General features: G+C 31.3%; 1 protein-coding gene across 1 annotated transcript in view; it reads left to right on the top strand.

The window, feature by feature from the left end:
- Nucleotides 1-20,544, top strand: part of LOC123703769 (pro-resilin) — a 41,053-nt gene that overhangs the window by 8,481 nt on the left and 12,028 nt on the right. Inside the window, exons 3-4 of the mRNA XM_045651915.1 lie at nt 17,835-17,957; nt 19,476-19,583. Of these exons, the coding sequence (XP_045507871.1) occupies nt 17,835-17,957; nt 19,476-19,583 (231 nt within the window). The remainder of the gene's footprint in view (nt 1-17,834; nt 17,958-19,475; nt 19,584-20,544) is intronic.

Raw genomic sequence — 20,544 nt, 5'->3', positions numbered from 1 at the left:
TACCAACTTACTTAGATAGGTACTATACTTTTAGGAATATATTATATAATAATAATTTTATTATCTACTTACGCTTCTCAAAATACTTTCACTGAGATTTAAATATCTTAGAGATGACTGCTTGATGACTATTTTTACAACAATATCGACACTGTTTATAAAAAAAAAGTACTACCAAAATCGATTCATTCGCTTCGGAGTTACAGGCAGATGGATATACTAAGAGAAAAACGAACACACACAGAGAATGTACAGATAGAAAATAAACAAGTACCTATTTCTTAATAAAATCCATTTAACATGTCGCAAATGTTTTATCAATAAATGAGTTTTATCGTCATTTTCTACATTTTACTATGTTAATCAGGATAAATAATCATGGAAAGGGCTTGTTAATTAATTGTTAATTTTATAAATAAGGAGAAACAATTAAGATGATATATTACTAAAGTTATTTCTTATTGATAATCTATACTACTTAATATTATAAAACTGAAGAGTTTGTTTTTTTGTTTGAACGCGCTAATCTCAGGAACTACTGGTCCGATTTGAAAAATTCTTTCGGTGTTAGATAATCCGTTTATCGAGAAAGGCTTTATAGGCTATATTTTAATATCATCACGTTAAGACCAACAGGAGTGGAGCACTACGAGTAAAACCGCAGGGCTCAGCTAGTATTCTATAATAGTGATGGCACATCATAACCACAGTAAATGTATTTACAATGTCAAAATGTTGCCATAACTTAAAAATTAACATAAACAACATAACTTCAAATTAACCCAATTTGCACAGTACATTCTCACGAGATAATCAAGTTATGAATTAAGTTATTTACATACAATGTGCATATATTACATGCATTATGGTTATCAGATATTTTATATAGAAATAGTTCATTACTAGTTTAAACTGTGGCCTTACTTGATGTTATTTAGCAGCATTTTTTTATAATATTTACCTCCATCTTTAAATTTCGAGAGAATTAATGCAATTTTAATTTATTTCGGATTATTATTAGAGAATCTTAGTATACAATATCACCATCGATGTTTTATATACATACCTACCTATTTACTCTCTTTAAAAATATCCACATACTTACCAACTGTTTCGCTGTGCCAATCAAATAAATGTGCTGTAAAAAGTATCGAGTAGGGTTATAATATACTAAATAATGTAATATGTTCTTTCTACCTAATTACATAAATAAATAATTCGATGTACCTATTCCTAACACTAAAAACAAATTTCATAGAATGCTTAAAACGTACGTAAAGTATTAAATAAAAATGAGTAAAATGAGTTTTAAATCAGTTCATCACCATAATTTATATTTTGCATAACAAGTGGTTTCCACGTTATACAAACAGTATATCGTAATTTGTGTCATCATAATATGTATATTAGATATTGTAGGATATAATGTGCAGGTGTTGTTCTTAAGATCGATGTTTTATAAAAACTATCGACATGATAACATCACTATAAAGAGTTACTTATTAAGATTTATTTATATTAAAGATTATGTCTCTCACTCTCTCATTTAATAATTTATGTGTTTAGAATTCAGCCTATATTTTATGTATGTAAGTATGTTATGTACGTAGATGTACCTAATACATACAATCAGAGTAATAAAAAGCGGAATTTTATACTAATGGAAACGTCTGCAAGAACGCTCTACATTACAATTTTGATAAAGAAAGCGAAGTTAATATGTATATCTTCGGTAATGTGAAAAAAGTAGGCTTAAATATCACCCACTTAAACTTCTTATCATTATTCAAATTCAAAATATTACTTCACTTTATCCTTACTTATTCATTAATAATACATCTATGAAACATTGTCTACAGTCATCTAAACAGTCATTAGATATATAATAATCATATTGATAAAAGTAGGTCATCACTATACATAACTATGTCGTGAGTAACTGCGCGGGAGTCGCAAGTGAGGTGTAATCGTGGGACATGAAAGCACTTCGTGTCTTCGAATAGTTTAGTGATGTGGGCAAATATAATATGTATCGATATTAGTTAATGTTTTAAACTGAGTTGCGTATCTAATAAAACCTCTCATCTCAATGGTTATGTCTCGAATGCTACTTTTATTTTCGAATGAATAATCACTACATAGTATAAAACAAAGTCGCTTTCTCTGTCCCTATGTCCCTTTGTACGCTTAAATCTTTAAAACTGCGCAACGGATTTTGATGCGGTTTTTTTAATAGATAGAGTGATTCAAGAGGAAGGTTTTAGTATAGATATAATTTATTACGTTTTAGACAAAGCGGTCGAAGCCGCGGGCGGTAAGCTAGTATATTATAAATGTGTCTATTAAAACAATCCTCCGATAAAATTTCACCATAAGCATAAAAGAAAGATAAAACGAAAACAAAGGATACAAAAAAATATGCAAAAAATAAAGACTGTTAAATTAGTCCTGTTACAGAAACTGCTCAATAAACAAGACCCAAAACAGTAAAAAACTTTGAATATTGAAATTAAAAGAACCCTTAACTTTCCCTTTGATACGGGAACAACTTTTACTTGATAACGGCTCTTCTGGCGCCAACTGAATTTATGAAATTACGTATAAAATGTAAAATGATACCTTAAGTTACGAGACATGGCGGGTTTACTAATAAAACCGGTAATTTGAGTGTTTATTAATTATTTGCACGCTTATTACACTATACAGTGGTTAATAGATTCATAATGTTTTTTTACAAAACGGTCCCTAAAAGGAACAAGGTTATTATAAAGTAGGAAAACGTTAAAATGTCTTGTTCTATGCTTATAATGATAACTAATCTACTAGAAATATGGTCTGTGTTTTTTTATAATTTTACTAATTATATAAAAATGTTACAACCATCGATGTACTATAAAAACATGTATATTCTACGTCAATGGTTACCAATACCCTACTTGTAATTTGCAATTAACATTATAATAAATAACTTAAAAAAATATACAAGTGTTAATTTAGTTTAACATATTATAATTATTAAATACTTACATATTATGGTACATAATTATATGGAACGAATAATTGATATTGAAAAACGCTTTTAAATCCGCTTTCGCTTCTAACTTGCTACACATAATTTGACACCTACAAAAAGAGTAATTAAACAAAAGGCACCATTTATAACAACAATTTGTCACAATTTATTTCTTGTATGAAGTAAAAGCTTACAGAAGAATTAATCTCGATGAAATTATAGCCAAAGGGACGATGTGAAACTACATTTTTATACTTTTAGGCCATTTTTTCGTATGAATTGAGGTGAAAGTTTTGTTAAATAGGTAAGTATATTAACTAATAAAAACACATTTTATTCCCCCTTATTCTTTATTTTTTATAAAATCTTATAGATCTACATAACTAATGTATGATTTAAATTATTTACTAATATCAAAACAATGCTATTAAAATGCACCATTTAAGTAAATTACACCTCTAATGCTATAACAGTGCATTTACATCAAACGAACATAGAGCTAGAGCTTGAGCAAGAGCATTCTTTTCTGATCTTTTAGTCTAAACGAAAACTCGTATTCAGTGTTGTTCAGTATTAAACATTGCATAGAAACTTTTCAAACGCACTTAGTACAACGAAAGAATGCTCTGCGCCTGTTTACACTAAAAGAATTTGACATAGTGAAGTTAGAACGAGCATTCGCTCGTTTGATGCAAATGCACCGTAATATGCATTTATTCGTAATGCTTAGCGTATTTGCCATAATAAATTCGTCTAATAGAGTAAATCGCCTGTAGGTCTGTAATCAATGTCAAAATGAGACTCGAGGCATAAAGGAACTATTGTTACAATATATTGTATAAACTAGCTTTTGGTCCGTGACTTCGTTCATATTCAGCTGCAATATTGACAGTTTGACACAAACTACCGTGGAATCAAAAATAGTAAAAATAAATATTATAATGTAGTGTCAGTTACACCACTTTTAACTCAGAACTGCTAAACGGATTTTAATGACTTTAAAAAATAAGAAAACTTACAAACGAATACTCTACCTGAGCGGTGTCGGAACGTAGTTATAGTACAACTAGCTTTCCATCCGCGGCTTCGCCCGCGTTTTAAAAAAAAACCCGCATAGTTCCCGTTCCCGTGGGATTTCCAGGATAAAACCTATCCTATGTGTTAATCCAAGTTACACTCTATATGTTAGCTAAATTTCATTGTAATCGGCTCAGTAGTATTTGCGTGAAAGAGTAACAAACATACACATCCATCCTCACAAACTTTTGCATTTATATTATTAGTAACTAGGATAGGATAAGATGATTTTAACACAGATATTATCGACACTTCAATATAACGGAAGTTAGATACGGTGGTTTTTTTTATTGGTTTTATTGATATCAATTAAATTTAATTATTTATTAGGTGTTAGAAATAGTTTAAAGCGTTATAAAACGATACCAATTTAGTTTTATGTTTATGTTACTTTTAAAAAGCAGTATGAAACCTTCTTGGTCGTCGTTTCTCGAAAATGTGATTCATCATATTTTGTTCATCATCAATTTAAAAAACGATTTGTGAAATTTTCTATACCTTATGTTGCCTTTTTTTGCTTTTTCTACATTTATTTTTTAGTTATATTATTATCTGAAAATGTGAACCTAAAAAATCGAGACTATTAAATTCATAGAAATCTAAATAACAGTGCTTTGTTATTTAGATTTCTATGATGCAGATTGAAAGAAAATTATAATAATTGACATGTGAAAATGGCTTTAAAAGATTAACTTTTTAAAATTTAAATCCATTACTATCAAATATTATATACGAAATCAAATTTTTCCTAATTATTATAAATCGAAATTAAAATGAAAGAAACTCGTCATGCATAGTTGTTCCTCCATTTACGGTAATTAATACCATTTGTGTAGAATTAATTATTCTAAGCATGCTCTTAATGACATCTGATGGTAGAAAATGGTAATTATGGCAAGTAAAGATGATCAGGTGTCACCTGTTCTATGAATAAGAAACCATACTTGGTTTATGAGTAAAACCGCTTGTATGTTGCATGATAAAATATCTGTGCAGATTTTGATAACATTTTATTGAGGTATGGATAATGTAGTCTAGCCACTTAGAGATAAGTTTTCTTTTATTTCATATAATATTCTCATAATATGATCTTAATAGAAATAAACAGGTATATTATTCTTGTAAAATACTTCCTTTGCCCCGCGGTTTTACCTGCATTGGTCCACTGCTCATGATGAATAATTAGAAATAATTTTATAAGACAAAAATAATTTTTCAAATAGGTACCAGTATTTACTGGGCTCGTTCAAACTCTTCATCTTTATATATTACTATAGATATTTACAAATTATATTTTTACACTATCATTAACTACCAAAATTAAACCCAACACAACAAATCTATAAAGTATTATTTTACACTAGCTATTCCCCGCGGTTTCACCCGCATTGCTCCGCTCCTGTTGGTCTTAGCTTGATGATATATAGCCTATAGCCTTCCTCGATAAATGGACTATCTAACACCGAAAGAATTTTTCAAATCGGACCAGTAGTTCCCGAGATTAGCGCGTTCAAACAAACAAACAAACTCTTCAGCTTTATAATATTAGTATAGATTATCTGTGTATATTTTAAACATCAGCTATACACAAAGCAATTGGCGTTAACACAATAATAGCGATGTTCAGCGTAATATTTTAACTAAAATTCACCATAATGGGTGTATTAGACCCGACATATACTGTAGGCTGCAATCTTTCTGTCAATTCCAGTCTGTGATTCCAGTTAATTTAAACATTATGACCGTTTATAAGTAATTGCAAACGTCGATTATGTAACAATTCTGTGATTTAGCTGATGTAGCTGGGTTTAGTGCGTTTTTGTGTGTTACGAAATCGGTACTTGATGGGTAATGTGCACGAAGTACGGGTTATAAATGCGTATTATTTGTTTGAAAAACAACCGTGTATTACTAATATTACAAATCCGAAAGTTTGTGAGGATGGATGTTAGACTCTTTCACGCGAATAGGTACTACTGAACCGATTACAATGAAATTTGGTATGTAGGTAGCTGAAGACCCATAATAAGGTATTTTTATCCCTGAAATCCCATAGGAACGGGAACTATGCGGGTTTTTCTTTGAAATCGCGGTCGAAGCCGCGGGAGGAAATTTAGTAAAAAGATGCAAAGTAAATAAAACTAATTTTAGTTTTTGTATTAAAATCATTTTTAATTAATATGAAAATATTTACATTATTTGAGCTAACCACAACAAACAAAACATAGAAATTAAAACATGCGTTCAAATTAGAACTCTACCTCCATAAAATTGAAAATGTCTAACCATTCTCACCAATAATAAATCAAACCGGAATCCTAAAATGTCATGCAATAAATGACTTTAATAATATAATAATTATTGGTGCAAAAAGGATGAGTGGGTCAGGTCAAGGCGTAACATTGACCCCCAAGCCATAGTGTGTTATAATATTGCATGCGTATTAAATTTTCTCGGTATTGCCATGCGAAAAATTTAATGCAAACTTTTTGGATTTTTATTTTTTAGAAGGACAAGGATTTTTTTCTTGACTGGGTTTTTTTAATTAAAAATAATTATGTAATAAAGGCACAGAGTATATTATGTAGTATATATTGTAAATCATATTAATTATTAATACTCTTATACCATTCTCACAAGTTTATTATATCATTTTAAATGTTAAAGGTCATAACGCACTGATTTCTAAATAGATTAACGTTGCCGTGTGAATTCTGGTACTTCAAAAATAATCACTATTTAATTATTGGCTGTATGCATGATGCCTTTGCCACGCAGCCATTTTGTACTGTCAAAAATATTTTGGCGCGAAACATCGCGCGTTAAGATAAAAAAGTGAATTTTTATAGTCTATTAAAAGTTTTCGATGATAATATTTTATCTGTTTATGATTATTGTTACTTCCTTTTAAGGCGAAAGTTTGTAATAATATCGCATAACGGCTTAAATATTAATAAATATAAATAGTTAACTATAAAATTATTTACATCTGTAAATATGGCTGCCGTTCTTGAATGTTCAATTTTATTACACTAGATAGATTTCTATTACCGTGGATAATATTATATTGCTTTGGCAAAATAAAATTTTCATCCTATGCTTATAGGTACCTACCTTATATATCGATTTCTTTAATTTTTTATTAAGTACAATGCCTACAGAAATCAAAAAATAGTTGTTAAGTGTCTCTAAAAATATTTTCATATTTATTAATATTATAATAACAACCTCACCTAGTTTGTAAAAAACAATTTGTGCTACATTCTATTGATGATAATATGTATTTTGAAACCAACAAATATTTTATCTTTATCCTAATAATATGAGAAATATGAAATTTTGCAAAAATGTTTGTTAATATGCTACTCTTTCACGCGAAAACCAATGAACGTATTTTCATGATATTTGGCAGTGATGTAGCTATCGTACCAGAATAAAAAATATCTATAGAAATATTTGAAAACTAATAAAGACATTTTTGGAAACTAATAAAGAAATTTTTCATTTTCATTTTTTCATTTTTCATTTACTTAATTTACATGTTTCTCCGCGCGTTTAGCATTTATTATGTATTCTGTGTCCGCGGGTGATACCGCGCTGCAAAGCTAAGTAATACAGTGTAGATTACTTCATACTCGTGTCAGTCACATCACGTCAAAAAACGTTTAAAAACCTTCTTGTTAAAAACTTATCTCCATACGATGTTTTTTGCCTGTCAGCTTTAAGTGAACCATAATTATTTTGTCAAAACCATTTGGGCCTTTATTTTATAAATGGCTGAGTGAAATCTAATGGGAGCTTAGATGTTACGTAGTGTGTATTAAAATTACAAAACTATGAACTTTATACTGTAGTTGAAAGGTGAATATAAATTGGTAGGTTATTTTTATGACTGTGTAATCGATGTCTGAACTTTATTTGTATTGAAAATTAATACAGGAGGTTTTATTAGTGTCAACTCAAAACAACAATTTTTCAATGCAATTTTCACCGATTTGTTCCTTACAAATAAATAATATACGCTCTATACGGCAAACGCAAGGAAAATTAAAAACATTAAATATTTATTGATATTTTAATTTTCAATATTTTGAATTCAATTTTGCTGCAAATAATCCACATTACTGCTCCTATCATTTCAATCTGACATTTTTGCAGTATGGTGGATTATTACCTAAACACTTATAAACTTTTGAACCTAGGTATTATAAAAAAAATTATGATAACATTGATAAATATTACACCGATGATACAACAGTAGTCACTATAAATTAATATTGTATAAAAAACACGCTTAAACTCATGAAATTATTATATTGTCATCGATTCTTGATGAGTGTACAAAGTTTGAATATAATATCGGTTTAAAGTGGGTCAAAATCTAATGAATTCTGTTACACACCAACCTGCAGAAAGAAAGAAAGAAATACATTTATTTGTACCGATAACACATTACATACAAAATCTATAATTATGTAGGTACTATATTGTATAACATTATAAAGCTGAACAGTTTGTTTGTTTGTTTGAGCGCACTAATCTCGAGAAGTACTGGTCCGATTAGAAAAATTATTTCGGTGTTAGATAGCCCATTTATCGAGGAAGGCTAAACATATATCATCATGCTAAGACCAACAGGAGCCGAACAATGCGAGTGAAACCGCGGAGCACAGCTAGTAATTAAAATAAACAGATGAAGATGATTAAAGCTTGTTAAAATTTAAGACATTTAAAAAATTTTAATTCTTGATTTCGAGTTCTACCACGCCCAAGTTAGGCTTCGTGACTGAAGGCAATCTAAATGACATTATGAAAGTACTTAGATTGCGGTTTGTGATATTTTTTAAACTTTGGTTTTGTAAGCATTTGTGCAATATTCTATTATATTTTAAGCAGCTGTACTCTGCAATGTTACTGAGCAGATTATGGTTGCTTGGATGAGAAATAAGAAATAGATTATAACAAAGTAGAGCTTTTTATGTTTTCAAAACGTTGAGAAACGTATTTTTTATAAATTTGAATCATCATCATCATCATCATCAGCCCATATACGTTCCCACTGCTGGGACACGGGCCTCCTATGAGGGTACAGGCCATAATCCACCACGCTGGCCAAGTGCGGGATGGCGGATGACACATGTCGTCGAACTTTTTTTTTTTCTTTTTTTTTTAATTCTTCGACATGTCGGTTTCCTCACGATGTTTTCCTTCACCGTTCGAGCAGTGGTGATGTTACAACATGCGCAGATAAATTGAAAAATCAATTTATTTCCTGCGCGCTCGCCTGGTCTCGAACCACGGACTTATCGATTCGAAGCCCGAGGTCTCACCACTGAGCCACCACTGCTCTATAAAATATATATGGTGGTCCGTGTCTACGCAGTAAGCCAGTCACGAGGAGCTGGGCGCCATCCTCGCCTGTCATTCAACAACACTCTCATCTTTCTGTATGTGTTCGAAAACATCCAAAAAAAAAAAAAAAAAAAACAATCATAAATTTGAATACTACTTAGTTAAATTAATTATACTTGTCGACGCACGCCTAGGACCAGTGCCGTCTTTACCATAGGGGCACAGGGGGCCAGTGCCCAGGGCCCCCCATCGTCAGGGGGCCCCCCTGGAGGAGATGTAGGACTGACAATTTTTCTCACATAAATCTCAAAATATTTTATTAAAAAGCAATACAGCTTTTTAATGCCAGAACGTCAGATCATTTTCAGATTTATTCGAATCAAAACATCTATGTTATTACAAGGTTATTACATGGAATAATTATTCGAGTGATTCGAACACCATTATAATTAACTTATCAGACATTTACTCGAATTATTTATTTACTTATTAACGTAATATAATATATTTTTACTTGAATTATTTTGAGATTTATGAAAATTACTAACAAGTCTAAGTTTACAGAATAGCATACAAGGGCGTTGTGACAAAACTTTAATCTCTGGGCCTCTAGACAAGTGGCAGAAACGCTAGAGAATAGAATCCACTATTGATACTAATTGATATAAGCTTATGACGTTTTGCTAATGTTTCGGTCACACTACCGAGGACGACGACGACCACGACCAAAATTCCCATCCAGTCGAAATTTGGTGAAATTATTAAAAACACAATCTATACTTAATATAATAAAGCTGAAGAGTTTGTTTTTTTGTTTGAACGCGCTAATCTCGGGAACTACTGGTCCGATTTGAAAAATTATTTCGGTGCTAAATAGCCCACTTCTTTGGCAAGATTATAAGATACCAAAATCGTTGAATTACTCCATGACGTTACGGTATTGTTATGATGCGACCTTGAAATTTTACTCTCAACGCGCCTAAAGAAGTTTCACTTCAAAAATATATTAAAATTTCCCGACCTTCTGTTACTACGAAAAAATTTTTTCCTGAAAGTCAACAGATATAGGTTTTTCGTGATTTTTACCGAAACGGTAAGTTTTATCATATAACCACTTTTACCCAAATTGTAGATCATAAAATTATCTATACAAAAGAATCAATACATTATTTTCCTAAGATGTAGCTTCCTACCATTTTCTAAGATATAACGATTTATAAACTCATCCCATCCTTATAATATGCACACGTTTCTTAAATCACTTCACACCTAAATGATTTTATGATAAAACTTATCGTTTCAGTATAAATCGCGAAATCACCTATTTTTTTATTTAGTTATAACCTGGAATATGTTTTTAATTCACGTACCGGAATGACAGTTAATTTTGAATTTTATTTTTAGTAATCCTTATTCCTTTGAACAATTTTACTAATTTTCTGCTGGATATGAAATTTTGTAGTTTTGAAGGTCCTAGAATTTAGTGAACTCTGTTCACACCGGACCATTTCTATACGAATAGATGACAAGCGTTTTGACTTTTGCCATTTGCCTAGGCTTTGAATAAATTATGTTAATAACGCACGCAATAATTTTGATCAATATGAAACGGCTACGAAAGAAAAAATCCAGATGCAAAATAAAAAGATAAATTTGAAAAAGAGAAAGTTATAAATTTATAAAAAATAGAAAAAATTCGATCACGAGGCGGGACTCGAACCCGCATCCTTCGCGCCATTCCGGGGCGGATGCTTGACCAACTCAGCCACTCGTGACCCGCCGGAGCAACCGAATTTATTCTATTCCTTCAGTTTTATGTGTCTTAAGGGACACACCGCACGCCATCTATTGAGATGATTTAACAACCATCTCAACCAATATGAAGCACTTTTCAGTGAATACAATATTGTAACGATGGAACACGACCTTTTTTGTTGAATTTATATTTTATTTATAAAGCATTTGACTGCCATAAAACCTAAAATATAAATTCAAAGAGAAAGGTAATTTGAAAAAGTAATTCTTAAAATATTTGTTAATTAAATTTAATTAAAGTCAACTTTGGAGCGCCATTACAGCAGCAGCGTTTCAAATGAATTATATAAAAAAAAAATAAGGAAAAAAAGTTTCCTCAAAAGACCATATTATAATACAAGATTGGTCAGAAGTAACTTTTTTGTAAAATGTATAAAAAAATGGAGCAAAAATTTTACATAGAAATTTTCTTTAAGTTTTCTTATTACTTCTTTAAGTTTCAATTTAGGGCAAAAACATATATAATTGTGGGAAAAAATTTGCGTACCTAGTTTGATTTCTTTATATTTCAAAGGGGCCCCCAATTCTTGTGTGCCCAAGGGCCCCGGCATAGTCTAAGACGGCCCTGCCTAGGACTTCGCCCACGTTGTAGATTTTGCTCTAAAAAACTAATCCATGATCCTGTTGAAGTTCCATTAAAATTGGTTCAGGCGCGGGCGTTCCAAATACAACTATAGACAGATGTAACACAAACTTTCCTAAAAAACTGAAGTACTACTGAACTAGACTAACCTAATAAATAGGAATTAACATTAATTTACTATTAAAAAAACCTATTTTTTGGGAATGCCGTCAAAAAAAAACACAGTGTCATATATTTATTTCATTAGTTTAATAGAGCAAAAAATCCAGTATTTTTCGCAAAAAAATCTCGAACACACCGAAAAAATTCCAAAAATTTTAGCCTCTATACAAAAACATAACACATTTAAAAACATGAAGGACAAACTCGTAAAAGTTTATTGTTAAAATTTCAAGAATTAAGCGTAAAATTCGCACACAGACAATGGTATTTTTAGTCTGTTAATCGGCGCAGATAATACAGATTGCATCTTATTAAAAATTCGCGTAACCTTTGAATTATATATTTATTATTTAACTAGCTGTTCCCCGCGGTTTCACCCGCAGTGCTCCACTCCTGTTAGTCTTAGCGTGATGATAATTATAGCCTTCCTCGATAAATGGGCTATCTAACACCGAAAGAATTTTTCAAATCGGATCGTAGTTCTTGAGACTAGCGCGTTCAAACAAACTAATTCTTCAGCTTTATAATATTAATATAGATTATAAAAAATTCGCAGTGTAACCTTTGAATTATATATTGAATTATATATTTAATAATATTATATAAATCAAAGGTAGGTATAACTGTGGCCTCGTGGTGTGAAAGGGCGTGGGTTCGATCCTCTGCGAAGTAATCACGATTAACATTGAAATTTTTATGTTTAGTATGAGATTTGCGTAGGTAATTACATGATATTATAATACATAGTTAATTATACCTTTTATTGATCAACATATGGTAACAAATTCTATAAAAAACAAATCTGATAGGTATGTGAAAAAAATTGTAAAGAAAAGTTTTACATAAATCATAATCGAAACCTATAAAATTAATAATCATAATAGAGATAGCTAGCTGCTCTCCGCGGTTTTACCCGCAGTGCTCCGCTCCTGTTAGTCTTAGTGTGCCTATAGCCTTCCTCGATAAATGGGCTATCTAAAACCGAGAGAATTTTTAAAATCGGACCATTAGTTCCTGAGATTAGCGCGTTAACAAACAAACTCTTCAGCTTTATAATATTAGTATAGATAAAACTCGAATTCTTTTAAAAACTATAGATGGGAATTCTTTCTCAAATGTACTAATAAACACGTTCTTATTAATAAATGTCAATCAGCAATCTGATAACCTCCTATTTCAAAGTCGGTTAAAAATTACAACCTATTGCAACAAAGGCAAAAGTGCATCTTATTACCCACGTGAATTACTTTAGAATAAGATATAACAGAATCAGTATATAATTATGGAATGTCTGCTCCCACAACATTTGCACTATATGATTATAAAAATACCTTTTACTTTATCCGATACGATTATTTTTCATCATTAATCATTATGTTGATCGAGTGAATCGACTTGTAATGATACAAAATTTAAATTTTGTATTGTTGTTTCCGTACCACAAAATAGATGAGTTCAATGTACCTATGTTTCTAATTGCAAATAGATAATAAAGTTATAGTAAAATCAATACGTATAATTTGATAAATGGAACGAATAAACAAAATACTTGTGTTTCAAAAATATCAACAGCATTTCTCTCCCTCAGGTTAAGTTTTACATGTAAAACTTAGTCTATGTTAAGTTTTACATGTAAAAGCTGAAATTTGGGATACAAAATTCACTCAATCAACGTCAATCTTCGATCTTAGGAATTCCAATGAATTTGCGTATCCGTGATATTATAAATTATAATCTCAAGAACTACATTATGCCTAGTTCATCCGTCTATTCCTTCATTTAATTATTTAACACATAAATTAAATTCCAATAAACAAAGGTCACAATATATCGACAGATATAATACATTTGACAATTGCGTTTACATAAATTACCATGCGTATGTCACGAGTCACGAACCGATATTGTGTCGTTACGATGTCGGACGCTGTAAATGTCTTACGACGGGCACCTTCGAAATTCGTGCTACAACATTTTACGGTCTAATTCCCGCGAGATCTGTACGAATGAATAGGATTCTCACATTTATGTTTGTGTGACGCAATCCAGTCACTTAGTTTGGACCTAAAGGTGAACTGAAAATCCTTTTGAAAGCTGTTACAAATTTATTGTCTTCGGTTTTTTAATTTAGATAAAACTGTTTTCTTTTAGCTGATCATTGTTTTTAAAAATCGATTTCGAATATTGATTTGTAGAGCTGAATTAAGTTGTTATTTATTTAAATTATTGGTAATTAATAAATTCGCAAATAACTTACCTTAACCTAACTTTGACTAAGACCACCAGCATTTTCTTTGGTTGAAATAAAATAATGAATAATAATAAATTGATACCAGCGAGAAACATCGCATAAAATAAACAATAGTAATAATTAGGTGTAAAATTAAAATCTATTAATATTCATGTTATACAAAGACTAGTAAACATTAGAAGAAACCTACCTACTTGCGTTTTTTCTTTATTGAAAATGAATTTAAAATTTAAATGCACATCACATAAAGGACATTTTCTTTTTAGTTTTTGCCCTTTATTTTTAACCATAACAAAATATTATATTTTCACATTGAGTTGAGAAAATATAATATTTTGTATTGTTTCTATGTCTAAAACCCAATAAATAAAACTTACGCCTACATATCATTCACAGGCCTATAATAAAATAAGTACTAAAATTATAAGTGACTAATTATACAAAGTTATTAAACCAAAGCTAGTTAAGTTTAAAGTTTAACACGGTGCTTACTGAATTACTTAACATTACTTTGACAAATATGTCGCGGACGTTAAGTATCATAAGTTAGTTTACATAAAGGTTAAGGACCTCTAAACTTTTGCGTTCAAAAATTAAATCGATATTCCAATCCTACCATAATCCTTATTAAATTACAAATGCGAAAGTATGTGAGGATGGGTGGATGTTTCTTACTCTTTCACGCAAATATTACCTACTAATGAATGAATGAATGAATGAATGAATGAAACATTTATTGACAACAAAGTATACAAGCCGCACAGAAACAGAAAAAAAAGTAAGAACAAAAAATGGTGAAAAAAAAAACAAACTTAAAAACTAAAACAATATACCTATTACACAATCAAAAACTTACAACCTAAAAATTAGATAAGTACTGTGCGGCAACGTCTGTTGTCAAAAGGGGCTTCTCAGTATAAAGCTGCAGTGACTTTTGAGTCAACTAGCAACACTGATTTTCAGAAACCCCTATTGACAGTCGGAGTTACAGCCTGTGTGATGTGTGTGCGTGAGTGAGTGAGTGTGTGAGTGTGTATGTGTGTGTGTGTGAGTGTGTGTATGAGTGTGTGTGTGTGGGTGGGTCGGTGCGTAGGTATATAAGAAAATAAAAATAAAAATAAACGTAAACATATAAATAAGTGAGAACTATATAGCATTCAATAGGACAGGAAATTAAAAATACAAATAAATACATATTAACTATAAATACTTACTATACTTACAATATTATCAGAAATATGGTGACAGACACTACAACGCGGGTAGTAAGGCTGATTCGTAGAACTTAGAAGGTAGTTTCGATACTTAAAACGAAAACTACTGACTGACGTTAATTTAGACAGAGGTGGAGGGAGATCGTTCCAGCACTTAGTGGCCCGGTAAGTGAATCCACCTCTAAAGGCTGCGGTGCGATGCTTCGGAACTGAAAGTTTCACGCTGGCGAATCTTGTAATATAGTTGATTTCACTACGTTGTCCCAACCATGCCAACTTGTTGTACAGATACAGTGGTATTTTTTTATGAATTATTCCAAACAACAAAGTGGCAAAGTGTAGTTTCCTACGTCCGTCCATATTCAAGATATTGGCATCTCTCAGATAAGGACTGACATGGCTTCTGGGCGGAATATACCAGCAAAACCGCGCACAGGCATTCTGCACTCTCTGTATAGCAGTCTTAGTTCGAGCTAGCAGTCTGGGTCCGTATACAGTGTCAGAAAAATTAAATTTTGATAAGACAAGGGCATCGCACAGACGAATACGCAACTTTAAATCTAGATATTTTCTTATCTTGTATAATACTTTTATATACTATTATTATAATATCTTGTACTGGGTCTTCAGCTACCTACCATACCAAATTTTATTGTAATCCATCTTTGGTTCCATCCATCTGCACAAATTTTCGCATCATCATCATCACTACCATAGTAAAAAAAAAACAAAGTCGCTTTCTCTGTCCCTATGTCCCTTTGTATGCTTAAATCTTTAAAACTACGCAACGGATTTTGATACATTTTTTTTAATAGATAGATATTTAATAGATTTATTAGATTAAATATAGATTTAAGAGATTTAATAGATAGGAATTTTTTTAATATATAATTTATTAGGTTTTAGACAACGGGGGCGAAACCGCAGGCCGTAAGCTAGTTTATAATATTAGTAGGATTAAGTATTTATGTCTTGCAAATCACAACGTAATATATCAATGACCTATAAAAGTTACAACAAAACTGAGTAAAGTATTAAATAATGATACTTGGCAAAAACTACAAACAATCGTTTTTTCTCAGTCATAATGATGTGTGCCGAATGCGTGGACATCTGCATACAATACTGTGACAGGAGCGTCAGCAAAACAGTTTAATTGTTCTTTTTAATTTAATATTAACTGTACAGAAAATAGCAACACTATTTGTAATTAAAATACCTTTTCGTATAGCCAAAGCCCATCAAAATCAATATTACTATTGTTGCTTTGTTTTCTTATATTATATTCTTCTTATAGCATATTTATTTTGCTCTATAAATTAATAAAGAAAATGAAATAATATCTATCTATATAATAATATCAATAAATCAAATTTTCCCAAATTATTTTCACATAATTATGTAAATTTAATTTACTTTTCAACTAACTAGAACCCATCATAAAATGACCGATGAAAAGACCCATATTTTTATGTATGTTAAAATATTTTTCAATAAATCTTTAGAAGGATACAATAATTAATTCAAACAGTCCACAACATTTATATACAGTTAACAGTAGGTATATTTTTATTTATTTATAATTTTTTGCAATAAATCTATTCTGCTGACGCTACACCGTGGAATGCGTACGATAGAACAATGCACAAAGATCGATAGTGCAAGGCCACCCTTCACAAAACCTGTTTATTATAACACACTGCACTTGCTTGGTTAAACGTCAGTGCCATCGGACAGTTTTCGGATGGGTGAACAGAATTTCTCTTGTTACTTGTAATATAGATATGAAGGAAAGACAAAATACATTTTGGTTTAATTATGTAACTATATGCATCGATTATTCACTGTAAAAGGTTTGAAACGATCTACTACGACTGTCCGGTTGGCTTAGTTGGTAGTATCCCTGCGTTCCAAGCCAGAGGTGGTAGGTTCGATTCCCACCCAGGGCAAACATTTGTATGATAAACGTATAATTTTTGCGCTGTGTCTGGGTGTAAATTATCTATATATAAGTATTTATTTAAAATTATATAATATGTATATTTATCAGCCATCTGGTTTCCATAACACAAGCGAAAGCTTAGTATGGGCTAGATATTTATTGGGTCCATGGTATGGGATCAGTTCGTGCCGTGTGTGAAAATGATTAATATTTTCTATTTCTAGCTTTCCATGTGTTCCATGCGTGGCACATTTTAGCAAATTATCACGTAAATTTAATACCCAACAGTGAAATAATTTTTCAAATCGAACCTGTAGTTCCCGAGATGAGCGCGTCAAAGTATACAACATTTTTACAACTCTCCCTTTTATTTCTTGATATTAAAAAAAACTATTCTTCTTAACAATATATTTCTTCTTTCGCAGATGATCCTTTCCTTCGTCGCGGCATCGTCGCTGTTCAGCCTGGTGACGTCAGCGGGCAATGAGTACCTCCCTCCCCCCACGGGATATACGTATCAGACACCCTCGATATCCTTCCCTATTAGAGTAAGTACTATATACATGTAGAATAAATAAATAAGAAATTAATAGTTTAAGTAGTAATAATTTAGAAAGAAAAGTTTCAGGTAAGAAATTATAAATTTTTTAACGGATTTTATCAATTTCCCCGTGACCACGCTCGCCTTAAAGTGTTCGAAAAGTCGGGAAAATAATTTGATGAATAAATCGCGTTTAAAATCCGTTAAAAAATCTTTAATATCTAAATGTATACTCACGTAAAATCAAACACTAGAAAATACTAGTTTTAGGTTAGGTTAAAGAAAAGTCAAGTTTGTAGTTGTGAAACCTGCAGTAGCTGTAATAAAAACACTATTTCGGATATACCTTCTTTAATAAATTAAGGTAAATAAAACGAAACAGAAGTTTAATGTCAAATTCATATTTGTGAAATCTACTGTAGCAGTAATAAAATATGTATTTAAGAGAAAGAATGTAATTCTGTTTGAATGCTATTTCTGAGTAATTTGACAAACGAAAGATACTGATTGGTTCGTGTGAACTTTATTTTAAAATTTAAAAGGTAGCTGTGATTGAAAATAAAATAAGAAAATAACATACATCAGGTTTTCGTTTATGTAACCTCCAAAATAGCTAAGCTGATTTCAATGAAAGTTACATACCTAAATGACCATTGTAGAATTTTGAGTGCGTAGAGTCAAGTGTCAACTTAAGCTATTTTTTATAATGAAATCAAATTGACAATCAATTAACTTGTAAATCAGTATTGAACATGAAAATTCTGTCGTCTCATATTAAGAATAACATCATACCTACTTAATCTTCAGATTTAGACGTCCACACTGACCAAATTTGACCTAACACAATATGTCAAACTTATTGTCATACAAATTCATACTGCCCTCATATAGGATAAGATTATCCATAAACAATTAGCCAAACATATTTTTCATTACCCAGCGTCGCTTCACATATTATCCCCTTCTAATGCTATTGTCATGTAAACAATACAACGACCTTGCCTATTGCACCATTCAGTTGTCAGTTCACGAGTAACTTTGTTTCAATAAAATGGTTTTATTGAGTATTATGATGGCCGGAGATCCGGCGGGATATTGAAAATGAACGCTAATGTTGTAAAGTTCAAGTTTATATTCAACTAGCTGTGCCCCGCGACATCGCCCGCTTTGTCTAAAACCTAATCAATTATATATTTAAACATTCCTGGTGAATACTACTCTATCTATAAAAAAAAAACATCAAAACGTTTTGCGTAATTTAAAGGTCTAAGCTTACAGACACACAGACTTTGTTTTATGCTTTGTAGTGTGCTGTGCCTCGCGGTTTTAATCGTATTGCTCCGCTCCTGTTGGTATTAAATTAGCGTGATGATACCTACCTATAGCCTTCCTCTATATTTTTTTCAAATCGGACCAGTAGTTCCCGAGATTAGCGCGTTCAAACAAACAAACTCTTCAGCTTAGTATAGTATACATTATTAGTTTACCCACGTTACCATAAAGATGTTATGTTCTAATTTTCCAGACTACGCAGCCAACGTACCGGCCGACGCCGGCCCCCACCCCGCGGCCCACGCGGCCCACTTACCTCCCGCCCGCGCCCACGCCTGGGCCTACACCTGCCCCACACGACGTAAGTATTATTTCCTTGATTAATAAATAAATAAATAAATAAATGTTTCAGGACAATTTTCACACACAGCACGATCTGATCCCATACTAAGTTTACGCTTGCGTTATGAAAACCAGATGGCTGATAAACATAGATAATATAACTTTAAATATACATATATACTTTTATAGATAACTAGCGGTCCGCCCCGGCTTCGCCCGTGGTACATATTTACGTTTTCTCTACATAAGAAACACCCTCGTACTTCAAGGAATATAATAAAAAAAGGATTATCGAAATCGGTTCAGCCGTTCTCGAGTTATGCGCTTACCAACACATTTTGCGATTCATTTTTATATTATAGATTAATACCCAGATATAGAGCAATCATCTATGTTCATCACACAAATATTAATTGCCCCGGGTGGGAATCGAACGCACGACCTCTGGCTCACTACTGAAAAACTTTACAAATCATAAACTAAAACCTTCCTCGAGATCCAATCTAAATTCAAACACAACCAAGTTATCAATTAGTGAAAACAGATTTCAATCGGTGCAGTCGTTTTTGAGTTTATCGCGAACATACAGACAAACAAACGCGCGAGAAATATAAATAAGAAAAGAAACATTATTTCAAAACAATTTATTTCCAAACATAACATGTTTAAATCATATGAATATAGCATAACATACAAAACCCATAAATCAATAAGTTGGCACAAGTAGGGTACAGATAAACTAGGACACTTAGCTGTAACAGTGAAAATATTCAATTTACAATATATTTTATGCACAACACTAAATACATACAATTTGTAATTTAATAAACTCGGTTTTTTTATTTTTTTATAATAGATAATATAATAAGATTCCAATTCCTTGAGTGCTAAATTCGTATATCAAGTATGTACAATTTTTAAATTAAAACAAGAAAATTAACTACCTATTGATATACATTTTATTAGATAATTATTATTTA

Source organism: Colias croceus, chromosome 27 (genome assembly GCF_905220415.1).
Source record: "Colias croceus chromosome 27, ilColCroc2.1".
NCBI classification, from domain to species: Eukaryota; Metazoa; Arthropoda; class Insecta; order Lepidoptera; family Pieridae; genus Colias; species Colias croceus.
The sequence above is the reverse complement of the archived record's forward strand: the minus strand, read 5'-3'. Positions and strand labels throughout refer to the sequence as shown.